General features: G+C 36.9%; 1 protein-coding gene across 7 annotated transcripts in view; it reads right to left on the bottom strand.

Moving 5' to 3' along the window:
• Positions 1–16,463, bottom strand: part of LOC118803910 — a 100,096-nt gene that overhangs the window by 39,993 nt on the left and 43,640 nt on the right. For 5 of the 7 annotated variants that reach the window (XM_036564444.1, XM_036564446.1, XM_036564447.1 and 2 more), the window contains 17 exons: positions 16,186–16,359; positions 15,723–15,896; positions 15,408–15,584; positions 15,070–15,243; positions 14,641–14,814; positions 14,315–14,491; positions 13,817–13,990; positions 11,854–12,027; positions 10,104–10,280; positions 9,763–9,936; positions 9,376–9,549; positions 9,055–9,222; positions 8,631–8,804; positions 6,963–7,136; positions 6,635–6,802; positions 6,214–6,384; positions 3,626–3,802 (listed from right to left, as the gene is read on the bottom strand). In XM_036564444.1, coding sequence (XP_036420337.1) covers positions 3,626–3,802; positions 6,214–6,384; positions 6,635–6,802; positions 6,963–7,136; positions 8,631–8,804; positions 9,055–9,222; positions 9,376–9,549; positions 9,763–9,936; positions 10,104–10,280; positions 11,854–12,027; positions 13,817–13,990; positions 14,315–14,491; positions 14,641–14,814; positions 15,070–15,243; positions 15,408–15,584; positions 15,723–15,896; positions 16,186–16,359 — 2,955 coding nt within the window. The remainder of the gene's footprint in view (positions 1–3,625; positions 3,803–6,213; positions 6,385–6,634; positions 6,803–6,962; positions 7,137–8,630; positions 8,805–9,054; positions 9,223–9,375; positions 9,550–9,762; positions 9,937–10,103; positions 10,281–11,853; positions 12,028–13,816; positions 13,991–14,314; positions 14,492–14,640; positions 14,815–15,069; positions 15,244–15,407; positions 15,585–15,722; positions 15,897–16,185; positions 16,360–16,463) is intronic. The other 2 variants (XM_036564448.1, XM_036564450.1) reach the window with 2 other exon arrangements.

The following is a 16,463-nucleotide window of genomic DNA, read 5'->3' as shown; positions in this document are numbered from 1 at the left end:
TTTCCCTCGCTCTCAATAAAAGAGCATTTTTCAAACAGAAGTTATGGCCTCATCTGACTCTTCTTCTGCACCATGTCAAATGATGTACATATATGATGTAAAGACACAGATGGGTGGAACTTCAATATCAGCCACTCTCAGGTCACTCTGTCCAAGGCATCACTGTGTATATATACTGGTCACTTTATCAGAATTCCCTTCCTTTAAGCTCCACCTGGAGTTTGTTAATGCCCATTTATTGATACTGTTTTTGTTAGCCATCCACAACCCTTCAACAGTGACTTCCATTCAATATATATCAATGTTCATTTCATATATATCAAAGTTCATTGTGTGTGTGTGTGTGTGTGTGTATATATATATATATATATATACACGCACACACACACACACACACACACACAATTCATTTGCAGTAATCCTTGACTCTTTAGCAGAATTCACACCGAACCAATGCCAAGTTTTATCAGTTTGACTGCCCAGCATTTGTGCGTGCTGAAGCAGCAATGAAAAGAGAAAGTTTTGAAAGAATGTAATTTTGTTATTGCTTTCATGAACCACTTCAACAACAAGGAAACAATCCATGACCACCAATAATATGACAGCCACTGGGCCTACAAGGTTCCCTGCAAAGAGGCAACTGGCAATAGAAGGACTGGAAAAGATTGATGAAAGAGAACTACCTCAGCTGGAAGTCTACCTTTAGGAAAACCATAGCAGAAATTTGTCTCACAGCCAATGGGAGGTAAATACTAGAATCAGAGTCAGCTCAGCAAACTCACAGGATAAAAGCAGTCAGTGTTTGTGAACCATCCATTGGTTAAGACATAATTTGGTCACATGAAGAGGAATGCCATAAAAATAAAATGTATATAGCAATAAAAAAAATGCTGTTTGGCAAACTGGAGACGTTTTCAAAAGTTTCTATGAAAGTGAGTTGGACACTTTCAGGACACTTTTTGGGACTTTTTCAGACTGAAGATTTTTCATAATGAAAGGTCTGACAGGTGTTTAGCAAGCTGTACTTTTGTAAGCTGCAACATCTTCAACTCAAAAGAAGACCAAAGCAAAATTCTCTATTAAACACCTGACTCTGGACTTGGACTCAAACCCCAAAGACTCAACTCAGACTCACACCCCAGAGACTCAGATTCACACCATTGACTCACACCTCAGAGACTCAATATTCAACTCAGACTCACATCTCAGAAACTTGACCCAGATTCACACTTTAGAGACTCAATTTAAAATCACACCTACAGAGATTCAACTCAAACTTGCACTACAGAGACATGAGACTATTCTTACTTAAACCCTAAAGACTTCTGACTGGACTCAGACTTACACTCCAGAGATTTGAGACTGGACTCAGCCTCACACCACAGAGACTTGAGACTCGACTCAAACTCGCACTCCAGAGTCTAGACACTCGATTCAGACACACACCTTACAGCAGGCATGGGGGAGTAGCTAAGTTACGTACTACTTTTTGTAGCTAACTACCAATTTTTGTAGCTAATAGCTGTAGCCGCTACAGTTTTACAAAATTTAGCTCATAGTGGTACGCCTACAAATTTTTGTGTAGCTATAGTGATCATTTTCACTACAGGCCTCAGGCAATCTGCGCAAAATGTGAAAAAACAGCTGAGTGCTTATCAATGCAAATAAGTCAATTCATCTCCAAATGATCAATGTTCATCTTAAATCTCTGTCTTTGCCTTTTCGTTATCTGTGTTGCTGTGTGTCCAGCAGTCTTCAGCGTTACAGGTTGGTGAATTAGCAGTTCTACATTAACTCCAGCATTTAAGACCATTCATTGTGAAAACTGTGTTAGAACTGTGTGTAATAATGGTTTTACAGTAAAGAAGGATTATTTTATGTTATTTTACCTAAAAATCTAGTTCTGCTGTGGAGCCACAACAGCTCTGCAGCAGTGGAGCGATTATTCAGGCCTGATTCTCACCCCAAACAGAGCCAGAGTCACTGATGAGAACTTTGAGGCTAAAGTGTTGCTGAAATTTAACAATTGACTCTGAATGTCTTGTCTGTAAATATCTTGCTGAAATGTTTAAATTGGAGCAGTTTTACTTCAACATTTGACAATGCCTTGCACAAAATTGTTTGGTTTGTATTCGGTCATTTTTGTTGATTTTTGTTATAAAAAACCTGGAATGATTGACTGTGCCTTTTGTTGGATATTGTGCCTTTGGTGGTGTAAGTTTGATTGGAGCTTCACAAGCAGAAGACACATCTGGTAGCAGCCCAAGACACCTTATATGCATCAGTTTCTTGTCCACCAAGTCCCATTTTGATGTTAACTCAGTTGGGGAAAGCCTCGATCCCTTTGTCAGAAGGTCTGAAAAGTTTGATGACAGACCTGAGAACTGTCTCAGCTGGAAGACATGTCAGGAAGCAGCCCAGGATACCTCATATGTGGCTGTTTCAGGTCTACTAGGTCTGATGATGACATTGACTCCATTGAGGGGAGTCTTAGCCCTGTCACTATGCCCACGGCTAACTCGGCTAACTTCAAGGCTCCTCAACATCACACCCACATCAGAGTGGGCCTGAGAACACCAAAGCTGCTGGGGAAAGCAGAGGCATCCTCCAACTCCTGAATAAGATTTCATTTACGTTGATTCAAAAACAGTTGAGTTTTAAAAACTTATAATAGTGTATCAAATACAGAACAGACTCCCTCTTGTAATGACCTGGCCTCTGATCTAAATGCTAGTGTTGTAGTCAAGACTACTGGAGGACAGTCTGAGTCAAGACCAAGACCAGATTAAAATGTTTTCAGAATATAAAAATAAAAGAAGAAAGAAAAAAAAGTTTTCTATCTCAGAGCAATGCAGAGAAATTGTTCATGCATTTGTTAAAGCAGACTTGATCACTGTAATGATCTTCTTACCAGGGAAAACAATCTATTCTCTACACAACGCAGCAGCACAGATCATCATTACACCAACACAGAGAGTTCATATCACCCATGTTTACACACTGCACTGACTGCCTGGGTCTTTTAGAGAGATTTTAAAGCCCTAAATGATATATTAAATACGTCTAGCATACTTCTGGACATTCTTAAGAAAAGGACAGAAGCCAGAATTGTCATCTCAGGACTTCTGCCCACCTACAGGAGAGGAAGCAAAATGTTCAGCATGCTCTACATGCTTCATTGTTGACTCCAGGCCAGATGCGATAACAGTGGTGAACGACTGGACTGCTGGATAGCTCACATGAATGTGAACATTTGAAAACATGTGCTTTTAATTTAAATTATCTCTCTTTGTGTATTTATCATTTTTAATTTGATCCATCATTGCTTTATATTTTAAATGTAATAATCTTAACTTTTCACTTATCTTGCTGTTACCAAACAGTAACTATAACAGAACAAAATCAAACTTAACTTTAATTTCTTCCGATACTCTTAACATAATGTCAAATAGTAATACATTCGCTTCAATATTTTTTTTTTTCAGACATTATGAGTAATGAATTACTAAGAATGCAAATGTACTGTCCTGGTTAACAGCTGTTAGTCCCAGAACACCTTTAACAACTTTATAGACCTACTGCTCTTAAACACATGTAATTAACCTTTTAATGAAGTATTACTCACTTCAGTTTCTCCAGTTTACAGCAAGGATTCTTCAGTAGAATGCAGAGCTTCTCCACTCCTGACTTGTTCAGTTTATTCTCATTCAGATCCAGCTCTCTCAGGTGTGAGGGGTTTACGATCAGGGCAGAAACCAGATCGGCACAGTCGTCACCTTTAACACTGCCTGATTCATATAACCTGAAGAGAGAGAGAGAAAGAAAGAAAGAAAGAAAGAGAGAGAGAGAGAGAGAGGGAGGGAGGGAGGGAGGGAGGGACATAATATTTGGTGATTTACACAGAATTATGCTGTTCTCTCAGACAACAAGAGCTATTTTAACACAAAATAAGTGAACATTAATGTGTGTAAGTAATATAGAGTGAGCAGCAAGTCAGAGCCACTCTGCAACCATTTTTAGTCCACAACTTGTTGGCCATTAACTTCTAACGGATACTCATTATCAATTATATTTTATCTATGTGCATGAAGTTTTTTTCATGTATTACATTGGGTATATAAGTGACTGAGGACATGAAAAGACCCTTCTTCACTGGTCACTTAGTGCAGACCATTGTACATGCCATCTAGGAAGTAAAGAGCAATCAAAACAGAAAGAGCATTGGTGAACATTTTATATGTGGATTATACGTCACATAAGTGGATTACTTCTGGATTTTCCTGACAGCAGCTACATACAGTCCATACTAGGCTGGTTAACTACCTACTCCTGTGGTTGACACTGAAAATTAGCCTTGCAAAACAAGATTGTGGGAATGCAGATCTCTATTCAATAATTCTAATTCAAACAAAAATTCTATTACGAGTAAAATAACTATGTGAGCATGAATTTACAAAATTATACTTTTCCTGTAATTTTACCAATCTCTGATAAAGCAAAACTGTCATTTGAAAAAAAAAAAGAGAGTTACTTTTTAGAGTAATTCACCTCTTTCTGCACTTTTCACTCGGTCCTGATTTTAGAACCAATAATATGCAGGTAGCACAGCAGCTAAAAAGGACCCTCACTCATCCACTGCTGATACTACAGTCCATCTTTCAGCGTGGGCTGAGCGAGGCTGGTGGAACCATGGTGGCAAGCGGACATTTGCCCCACCACTTTTCACAGTACTGTGGCGACGCCCCGCCTGTTTTTGAGTTCAGTTTGCACAGATAAAAACCTCCGCTGACAGCATGAAGCGCTGACCAGCAAGGACAGACAAAAATGAGCGGCACAGCCAATCAGAATCTCCATTTCAGCTGGCAGGTGCTTTCAGACCTGCCGTGGATGGTGCAGACCTGTCCAACTTCTACTGTAGTAGACACAATTGAACCGCGCTGATTCTCGAGGGAATTCAACACTAGAGCGCATTTTTCCACTGCATATATTTGCTGTACTGTCTACAGAATCTGCTGCTTCAACATTTCACTCTTTACAAAAGCTCATATCTTTCCTGCACTGCGAGCTGCTGTAAATAACAAGAGACAAGAAATAAAATAATAATAATAATAATAATAATAATAATAATAATAAGTTAGATTTTGATGCATGGACTGTGGAGTGTCTTTTTAGCCAAGCATCAGTGACCTGATCGGTTAATTGAAACTGGTATACACACACAGACGATAAGTGTCTCTATTTCCTGTTTTTCTGTGTTCATGGTGGTGAATGTGAGAGTAACAGAGCGCTTGAATCCCTGCAAAACTTGATCAATGAACAAACATCCACAAGTGTAATTTAGTCCACTTTAGTCCTTGCAGTCCACCATCCGAACCAAATGAAAGAGATACAACATCACAAAAAATGTGCTGCAGCTTTAGAGAACTAACTAGGTATGAAAACAGCCTGATGTTCATCAGAGATGTTAGCTAACAAATACTGCTATCTAAGGCTGCAGCTATTGAAGCTGTAGAAGTGTTGATACTTGCATAAAATAATTACACAAGTAAAAGTACCTTCCCCAAAACAACTTGAGTAGAAATACAAAAGAAGCAGGATGAAAATCTACTTAAGTACTGAGTACTGCAGTGAAACTTCTACTACATCCAGCATTTATCAGCACAGGAACTGAAGAGTCTGCAAGTCTGTTTTTCTCTGTTTGGGATTGCTCCGAAGTCAGAGATGTAGCCAATCACAAAGCAGTACAAATATTGCCACCATCAAAACAAACCGAACATACACAAAAATGGAAGTACAATCTAAATATGAATGACTAAAATGTAACAGAGTAAAAAGATTCCTTTACTCACTTTGGTAAAGGTAAAAGTAATATGATTTGAAAAACACTCAGAAGAGTAAAGAAACATCAATATATTACTGAAGTACATATACTTGGGTAAATGTAACTACCTATAATGTCTTATGTGGAACTCTATTAGAACACTGTTTACGAGCTGAAGTTAAACATGCCTAAGATCATTACAGCTGCAGAGATCAACAGTATAATTAGATCGATCACAACACTCTTTAAAGCCATTAACAAATATGTAAAATTTAAAATACTAACTGTATTTGATTGTAAACTCAGTAGAATTTCTACAGGTGAACAGACACTGTCGTGTAATTCAGGGCCAACTACAAAATCAGTCTAAATGTATTTAGTTAAACGCTTACCTAAGTTTCTCCAGTCTGCAGTGTGGATCCTGCAGTAGAGCACACAGCTGTTTCACTTTAATGTTGTTTAATTCTTTCTTGCTCAGATCTAACTCTCTCTGCAGTAAAGGGTTTTTATCCAGAATCTTAAGACATTTCCAGGCTTCCTCTGCGTCATCACTGTTCAGCAGTCTGTTGAAAGAAGAAAACAGCCACATTAATAAGTGTATAATGACAAAAAATAAGATTCTGCTGCACCAGAGTGTCAGTGTAATCAATGTGCAGTTGCAAGCTGTATGTATTATAGCAAGCTGACCTTCTTCATTATAGTTGTTGCCATGTAGTTTCTGATTAATACAGTTCCCAGTTTGGTTAATTATTCACTACATCATCAATTAAATATTTCAACTGCCCAAGTGGCATTTTTTTAATTATGTCTCACCTCAGTGTTTTCTTTGAATTCACAAATATCTCTGTGAGCTCCTTCACTCCTGTATCTCCAGGATCATTCCCTCTGAGATCCAGCTCTGTCAGGGGTGATGAGGGGTTTGATTTCAGAGCAGAAGTCAGAGCAGCATATCCTTCTTCTGTGATACTGCAGCATGAAAGACTGGAAAGAGACCATATTCATTATCAAAACATCATACTGAAAGTTTGTGCTTTTAAATAGACTGTATCATTTAAGTCAAACTTTTTTTTACTTTAACTTTAACTTTAGTCCCATCATTACAAATGTCTTTGAGCTGTTTTGTGAAAGAACTGGAACTCACTTCAGTTTCTGCAGTTTACAGTCCTGATTGTTCAGTAGAGAACAGATCTGCTTCACTCCAGAGTTTCCTAGTTTATTCTCACTCAGATCCAGCTCTAACAGGTGTGAAGGATTTGAACAAAGAGCTAATGATATAGCAGCACAGCCTTCCTCTGTAATACTGCTCTTATTCAGCCTGCAGATGAATGGTGGACAAAAGACAAATGATATACTGACATTTATTATACAAAATTACTTGAATCCATCTCTTATAGAAAGGACATCCCTGAATTTCTATAAAGAAATAAATAAATCAAATTAGAACTTCCAAGGCCATTATATTATTCTATTAAGCTGAGCAAAACTATTTTGGAAAAATAAAGCATATTTGTTTCAATAAACATTATCTCATACCGATACTAGAGTGAAGATTAGTTAAATTTTTTTAAGGTGTGCTGACAAACACCTTTTAATTAAACAGATAATTACAGTCCAAACTTGGTTGAGGCTTGTTTGAAGTCATTGTAAAATATATGCAGAGACTGCTATAGAAATCCAGGCTGTATATCAAATGGCTCCCTCCCATATAGTACAATAAGAAAGTTCTAATTTCTTAAAATTATTTAGAACAGTCAATTCAATAAAGTTCGTAATATGCTAAATCTTGTGCAAATAGTTAAAATATATATGTGATCGGGGTCACTTGTATTATGAAGTCTAAAATGCATTCTAGGGGTGACCCCACAGGAGACGTGAACAAGGGAGTGGGAGGAGCTAGAGAGACTGGAAAAGAAGAATTCAGTGAAGATTTGTATTTGAGCTAAAAGTTTCCCCATATGGTAAACAAAGCCTAAATTAATATAAAGTCAAAGCACAGATTGTTAACAATCATCACTGGAACTGTTGCTTATACTGAGAGAATACCAAATGAAAGTCTGTCTGCTGTGCTAGCTTTGCTAAGTAAGCTGCATATATGCTAGCTTGCTGTTCTACAGATTGACCATAGAACTCTAAAGATGAACAAGTATCTAAATTTCAATTTGCTATAGTAGGGCAAAATGTAATATTATTATGCAGCTCACATGCGACAAAATATTTATTGGAGAAACAAGGACCACTGCTCAAAGGTTATATCTTTCCACCTCATTTGTAACAGAGACATTTCCTACTTTTAATCCAGATAGCGCTCTGAGTTGCAGAGTGGCTCAGAGTTCCTCTGGTTCTGAGGGACAACATCCCAGAGAGACAACGTGCACCAGCTGCATCACCATTAACACCTGTGAGCAGTTTTCCCATTCGCCTCATTAAAAATACCTATGAAAAAAAGGTACTCTTTCTATTTTTGCTCATTTAATTAGCCAATTAGTTTGGAGTATTTACATTACTGAAGATTAAACTAGGCCTGCAGGGTTTATTTTATTGTTTTTAATTTTTTTTTAATGTAATATCTATTAGAACTCTGTTTAAGAGCTGAAGTTAAACATGCTTAAGATCATTACAGCTGCAGAGATCAAAAGTAGAATTAGATTGATCCCAACACTCTTTAATGCCATTAACAAATATGTAAAATTTAAAATACTAACTGTACTTGATTGTAAACTCAGTAGAATTTCTACAGGTGAACAGATACTGTCGTGTAATTCAGGGCCAACTACAAAATCAGCTAAAATGTATTTGATTAATTGCTTACCTAAGTTTCTCCAGTCTGTAGTGTGGATCCTGCAGTAGAGCACACAGCTGTTTCACTTTAATGTTGTTTAATTCTTTCTTGCTCAGATCTAACTCTCTCTGCAGTAAGGGGTTTTTATCCAGAATCTTATTAAGACATTTCCAGGCTTCCTCTGCATCATCACTGTTCAGCAGTCTGTAGAAAGAAGAAAACAGCCACATTAAGAAGTGTATAATGACAAAAAATAAGATTCTGCTGCACCAGAGTGTCAGTGTAATCAATGTGCAGTTGCAAGCTGTATCTATTATAGCAAGCTGACCTTCTTCATTATAGTTGTTGCCATGTAGTTTCTGATTAATACAGTTCCCAGTTTGGTTAATTATTCACTACATCATCAATTAAATATTTCAATTGCCCAAGTGGCATTTTTTAAATTATGTCTCACCTCAGTGTTTTCTTTGAATTCACAAATATCTCTGTGAGCTCCTTCACTCCTGTATCACCAGGATCATTCCCTCTGAGATCCAGCTCTGTCAGGGATGATGAGGGGTTTGATTTCAGAGTGGAAGCCAGAGCAGCATATCCTTCCTCTGTTATACTGCAGAAGGAAAGACTGGAAAGAGACCATATTCATTATCAAAACTTCATACTGAAAGTTTGTGATTATAAATAGACTATCATTTAAAAGTCACACTTTTATTACTTTAACTTTAGTCCCATCATTACAAATGTCTTTGAGCTGTTTTGTGAAAGAACTGGAACTAACTTCAGTTTCTGCAGTTTACAGTCCTGATTGTTCAGTAGAGAACAGATCTGCTTCACTCCAGAGTTTCCTAGTTTATTCTCACTCAGATCCAGCTCTAACAGGTGTGAAGGATTTGAACAAAGAGCTGATGACAGAGCAGCACAGCCTTCCTCTGTAATACTGCTCTTATTCAGCCTGAAAATAGAGAGAACATACGCATCCCTAGATTAGACCATAATAAAATTGTTTCATAAAAAATAGAGCAATGAAATTGTACATTTTCATACGGCATAGTATTACTCTGTCATTATGTGACATGAAATACATACTTCTCCAGTAAAATAACACTAGCACATAGAGCTAACTTTATAAACTGTATGTTGACCAAATTTCTCAAAAATGCCTGACTTCAGTATCAGAGTTCTGCAGTGTGAATCCTCCAGTAGAACAGAGATCTTCTTCAGTTTTGAATCTCCTTGTATTTTTCCACTCAGATCCAGCTCTGTCAGCAGTAAGGGGTTTATTCCTAGAACTTCAGTCAGAGAAACACACGCTTCCTCTGCAGCAGAACTGTTCAACAACCTTAAGGTAAAAGAATAATAACATTCATAACTTTAGTCTTTCTTTGTAATGTTCAGACAAAATAATATCAAAGTGTCCATGTAACATAAACATGTAAATTTACTAAAACAGAACTCATGTGCGCAGAGGTTAATGATGTTAAAATAACTTTAAATAGAATAACTCACCTCAGTGTCTTCAGTTTACAGTTTGAATCCTCTATTAAATCAGTGAGCTCCTTCAGTCCTATCTGTCCAAAATCATTCCCTCTGAGATCCAGTTCTATCAGGTGTGATGAGCGGTTTGATTTCAGAGCTGAAGCCAGAGCAGCATATCCTTCCTCTGTTATACTGCAGAATGAAAGACTAGAGAGAAAACATATGTTCAATTACTAAACTAAAATTACAACAATATAATAAGAAATTGCAACTCCATACAATGTTCTGAACATTTTTCTTCATCTTGAGATTGAACCCTATCATTATTATTCAGATATTACATTAAAGATTAAACCCACACATCATCAGAGCTACTGGAGTATTATTTATGAGAACTGGCAGTGAAGTTCTCTCTACACTAGTTAGTGTCTCCCCCAATGAAACTTGGCATGATGGGTAAAGCTCAAAGGCTACTGGGTGAGTGTTTTGTAGTGCTGCTTCACAGTACCACGCAGGAGAAACAAGATCATACCTATGGTATATATGGTGTGTCTGTGTTATGTCCTTTGTTTTGTGTGTACTCCGGTGCTTTTTGTGACTTTTTTGTGCTCTGTAATGTCATTTCACACTGTCTTGTGCTATTTTGATTAGCATGTACATTAAAGTATTGTTCATACTTTTAAATATTAATTTGCTCAGGGACAGCAGCTTAACTTTGTTCATTTATTAAAAAATATATATATAGAACTATGCAATTATTCTATCATATAAACAAAGTAACGTAAGTAAAAAATAAGCTTAGCTACATACTTTCAAAAATTATCTGCACTGAGCACTGAAAATAAAAGCTCTCACGATTTTAAACAAAACCATGTGTTACAATTAATAGGATTTATCCTCAGCTCAGCACACAGGTTGTCAAAGAGGTTTAGGTCAGGCTGACTGAAATGGTCATGTCAAAAGCTTCATATAATGGTGACATGTCAGGATCTGTACACATGCCAGATACACTTATCAGATACTCCAGAACCAGAACCACACTCTACCATTTCACTACAGTTGTCACGCCTCGAACGGATTCGGACTACGTTTCCCAGAAGGACCTGGGAGATCACGTGGATGAGCAACTTCTCTCGGACTCGGAGTCCAGAGCGAACTCCATCGCCCATAATCCCTTGGGTGATCACATGACCCATGACAATAGTTCACGCACCTGTCAGCGTTCCCAATCACCTGAATATTGACTCAGAACACCTGTGTTTTGAATCACATGACTCTCTTAGAATAGTATATCAGCCCGGGCTTTAGTTAGGATACTTTGCGAGGTATTGATTCTCCGGAACTTACTGAGCGTTTTTTCTGATCTGTTTGAGTGATTGTTTTCGACCCACGTTTGTTATATCGACCTTGATTTTTGCCTACTCCCCTTGTACCTTTGCTGATTCTGTATTGGATTTGTGTTTTTGACCTTTCTGCCTGCCATTTTGACGACGATTTTGACTTTCCCCTTGGTTTTGTCTGCCCCGTGTTATGATCACTTCGGTGATCTTTTGCTGCCTTTTGATCAAGACACACGCTTGTTTTTCAACCCCGCTTGTGTCACCTGATAATAAAATATTGTTTGCATTTTTTCATCCGCGAGCGTCTGAATTCTGTTGCCGCGTCACAACAGTATCTCTGCTGTGCTGAGAATCATACCTAAATAATATCTGGTCAACGGCTGTCCTGTGGTCAGAAATCAAAAAGATGAAGGGCATAGAGGAGGAAAGACTTCACTTACTGCAGTTTTTCCAGAGTACACTTGGAATGCTTTAATAATTGGGAGAGGTGCTTCACTCCAGAGTTTCCTACTTTATTCCCACTCAGATCCAGCTCTCTTAGGTGTGATGGATTTGTTCTGAAAGCTGAAGCCAGAGCAGCACAGCCTTCATCTGTAATACTGCAGTTACTCAGCCTGCAGAGAGAGAGAGAGAGAGAGAAAGAGAGAGAGAGAGAGAGAGAGAAAGAAAGAAAAGACAGAGAGTGAGAACAAAGAGAGAAAGAGAGTTTTCCTTTATATTTCTTATGACTTTTTTCCTCATTTACCCAGTTTACATTTATTTCATTCATATTTTTGCAACAAAAATTGAAGCATTAGTTTCTCAGCACTGAGATCTTTTGCAGACAACATTGCTGCCAGTGAGTCAACTTCAGTTTGGAAAGTCATCCAAGAGAACACCAACTCCAAGGTGAAAAAAACTCCCCTTAACCTTCTCCTGAATGATCACCAGCTAACCAAAGACCTGAATGAGTTCTACTAAGACAAAAGATGTGAGCTCTGGGTTCAGATTTATTCTCTCTATCCACCCTAAAGCACTGCTGTGACCACCTAGCAGCAATTTTCACAAACATCTTCAACAAATCATTGGAAATTTGTTCTGTTGCCATGTTTCATTTCCTCCACTATCATTCCTCAGCACAGAATGTTCTTCTAGAGAAAGCTAAAGACATTCAAATAGTTGCAGAGTCTGATCCAATTCTATAAAGCAAGTCCATCCTCACATCATCCATAACCATCTGGTTTGATTCCTTCACGTCACAAGAACCAGCCAAACTCTGTGTCTCCTAGCCCCTCCCCTCTGGTACAAGATTCCGAGCCATCAAAACAGCACAGCCAGACATGCAAACAGCATTTTTTCCCCAGAGCTGTAGCTCATTAACCACAGTGACACTCACACTTTAACTAAACCATGAAACCTCCTTTACTGTCTTACAGCACAACTCTTCTATATGATATTGCTTATTTGCACAACTGTACATATTTAAAACTTACTAATGTTTATATAATTTTGTAATATTCTGTATATAATAGTTGTTACATTATGTCTCCTCAGACTTGCATGTACAAATATTCACACATCACTTCAGCTCATCTCACAGTGGTTCTTTATTATCTACTCTCTTTTTCTTTGTACTATTTATTGTATTTTTATTTTATTTAAATAAATATTTGTTTATAGTCTGTGTGCTGATTGGTATATTACATTTCATACATCTGTGCACTCACCAAGACCAATTTGTTGTATGTGTAACATATTGTGGTGAAATAAAGTGATAGTACAGTAAAGTAGCTATTATTTACCTGATTACCAGTGCTACGATATTGCCAGTAATTTCCACTAATGCCTCTATCAGGTTTAAGAAGTATATTACCTGTCAATCACCTCATTAACCACACCCCTTCAAATATCATCAAATAACTCCTATAGAATTCATATATAATAAAGAAAATTTCAGTCACTGGACGGCATTAGCGATACTGTGGCTTCACTTTCCAACTGTTATGGCATCCACTCATATATATATATATATATATATATAATATATATATATATATATATTCAGACCTTAGATATTTACAAGCATCATGTTATGATCTACATAAACTAAAAAAATTAATAGGTATAGTAATAATATATTGTATTATATATTATATACATATATAATATTATATAACATATGTATAATATACATATATACAAAATCATCATTTATAGGATACTTTCTACTGGGGGGTGTCTGCCCCAAACCCTAACCCCTAAATTTACACTTCTGAATAAAATACTTACATTTTTTGTACTTTTTCAGTGTTGTTTTTTTTTAAAATATCTTTTAGATTTTTTTAAGTGGTTAAGCAATTCAGTCCAAGGCCAGTGAGCAATTAGAAAATCAGTCTAAGTGTATTAATGAATGTGCCAGCTTACATAAGTTTCTCCAGTCTGTAGTGTGGATCCTGCAGGAGAGCACACAGCTGCTGCAATTTCATGTGTCTTAGTCCAGTCTTGCTCAGGTCTAACTCTCTCTGCAATAAGGGGTTTTTACCCAGAATCTTATTAAGAACTTTCCAGGCTTCCTCTGCATCATCATTGTTCAGCAGTCTGTAGAGAAAAGAAAAACACAGCCACATTAATAACTATATAATGAGAAATATTAAGAATCTGCTACACCGGAGTGTCAGTGTAATCAATATAGAATTACAAGCTGTATCTGTCATAGCAAGCTGACCTTCTTCATTATAGTTTTTTTTTCTCCATATAGTTTCCAGCTGGTATAATTCCCAATTTAGTTAATTACCAGGTACACTTTGTGAATTGTTAAATACTTAAAATGGACAAGTGACAATTGCTTTATTATACCTCACCTCAGTATTTTCCTTAAATCCACAAATACACCTGTGAGCAGCTTCACTCAGAATTACTTACCTCAGTGTCTTCAGTTTACAGTTTGAATCCTCTAATAAATCAGTGAGCTCCTTCAGTCCTATCTGTCCAAAATCATTCCCTCTGAGATCCAGCTCTATCAGGTGTGATGAGGGGTTTAATTTCAGAGCTGAAGCCAGAGCAGCATATCCTTTCTCTGTTACACTGCAGAATGAAAGTCTGGAGAGAGAAAATATTCATTATTAAAGTGTCATGATAAAGGTTTCTGCTTTTAAATATATTATTATTTAGAATTCATGCTTTTCATCCCATCATTAGAAATGCCTTCATGTATTTACTGTTTTTAATATAAAAGAACTAGAACTAACATCAGTCTCTGCAGTTTACAGTGCTCTTTGTTCAGTAGAGAACAGATCTGCTTCACTCCAGAGTTTCCTAGTTTATTCTCACTCAGATCCAGCTCTATCAGGTGTGAAGGACTTGAACAAAGAACCGATGATAGAGCAGCACAGCCATCCTCTGTAATATTGCACTTTCTCAGCCTGTATGCAGAAATGAATGGTGGAGAAAAGTTAATTTCAAGAATTTCAAACAAATTTCTGGAGTAAAAGAGTGCACAGTGTCATCTGCAAATGTTTTACAAAAAAGAGGACATGAGTTAAAATTCACTATAACAGGTCAAAACATGGTGATATTAGCCAACCCCCATTTCACAAAATGCCAATGCACAATACTAAGTACAATTTTTATAACTGGTTTTGAAAACAATGGAAATCTAAGTGCAATGAACTACACACTTTAGTGTATGTGTTCTGCAGTGTGAATCCTTGAGTAGATCAGAGATCTTCTTCATTTCTGAATCTCCTTGTTTTTTCCCACTCAGATCCAGCTCTCTCAGCAGTAACGGGTTTATTCCTAGAGCATTAGTCAGAGAATCACAAACTTCCTCTGCTGCGAGACTGCTCAAAAACCTGCAGATAGAAAAAAACACATACTCATATTAATTACATTCTAAAGTGATAATTTTAAAGAAACATTCTTCTACCGTTTAGGTAAAAACAAGCCCAGTTTAAAGTGATCTACAGTGAAGAATATTGGTTTCAGTCAAAAGTGCAAAATATCCAAAAATATCTACCTCAGTGTCTTCAGTTTATAGTTTGGATCCTCTCGTAGATCAGTGAGCATCTTCACTCCTGTATCTCCAGGATCATTACCTCTGAGATCCAGCTCTATCAGGTATGATGAGGGGTTTGATTTCAGAGCTGAAGACAGATCAGCATATCCTTTGTTTGTTACACTGCAGAATGAAAGCCTAGAGAGAAAACATATGATAGTAGTATTATAAAGACATGACAAAGGCTTGTTTTTTTTTTAATTGTGTATTATTGATCTGTAAATGTTTCATTGTTTATGTTTCTTTCTTTTTTAATGTGTAATAACTAGTACTCACCCCAGTTTCTGCAGTTTACAGCACTGATTCTTCAGTAGAGAGCAGATCTCCTTCACTCCAGAGTTTCCTAGTTTATTGTCACTCAGATCCAGCTCTATCAGGTGTGAAGGATTTGAACAAAGAGCTGATGATAGAGCAGCACAGCCTTTCTCTGTAATACTGCTCTTATTCAGCCTGTAGAAAGAACAAAAAGCATCTTTAATAATTTACATGACCTTGTAAGATAAGAAAATCACTTCTCTGCACTGTTATTTTCCAATACGTTAAATAAGCTTTAAAATAATGTTTATCATACAAACTTCTTTTCTAGATCAAACTATGATGCTAAATTATTTTACAAAAACATATAATAATTGTATGTAAACTATGTAAAATTGAATTTATCAGACATGACACCATATAACACAGAAATAAAAATTATTCACATCAAATAATACCAACATCTACAATGAAATTAACTTACTTCAGTGTCTTTGTTCTGCAGTGTGAATCTTTCAGTAGATCAGAGATCTTCTTCATTTCTGAATCTCCTTGTATTTTCCCACTCAGATCCAGCTCTCTCAGCAGTAAGGGGTTTATTCCTAGAGCTTTAGTCAGGGAATCAGAGACTTCCTCTGCAGTAGAACTTTTCAACAACCTTCAGGGAATCAAATTGTGTAAGCTTGGGAACTTAGGAAAATATATTGCATCTATTATTGCCAAACAACAACTGATCTGCTGGCTGTTGTACTCTAAAATGTT

Source organism: Colossoma macropomum, unplaced genomic scaffold (assembly GCF_904425465.1).
Source record: "Colossoma macropomum unplaced genomic scaffold, Colossoma_macropomum, whole genome shotgun sequence".
Lineage (NCBI taxonomy): Eukaryota > Metazoa > Chordata > Actinopteri > Characiformes > Serrasalmidae > Colossoma > Colossoma macropomum.
This window is presented reverse-complemented; position numbering and strand designations above follow the sequence as displayed.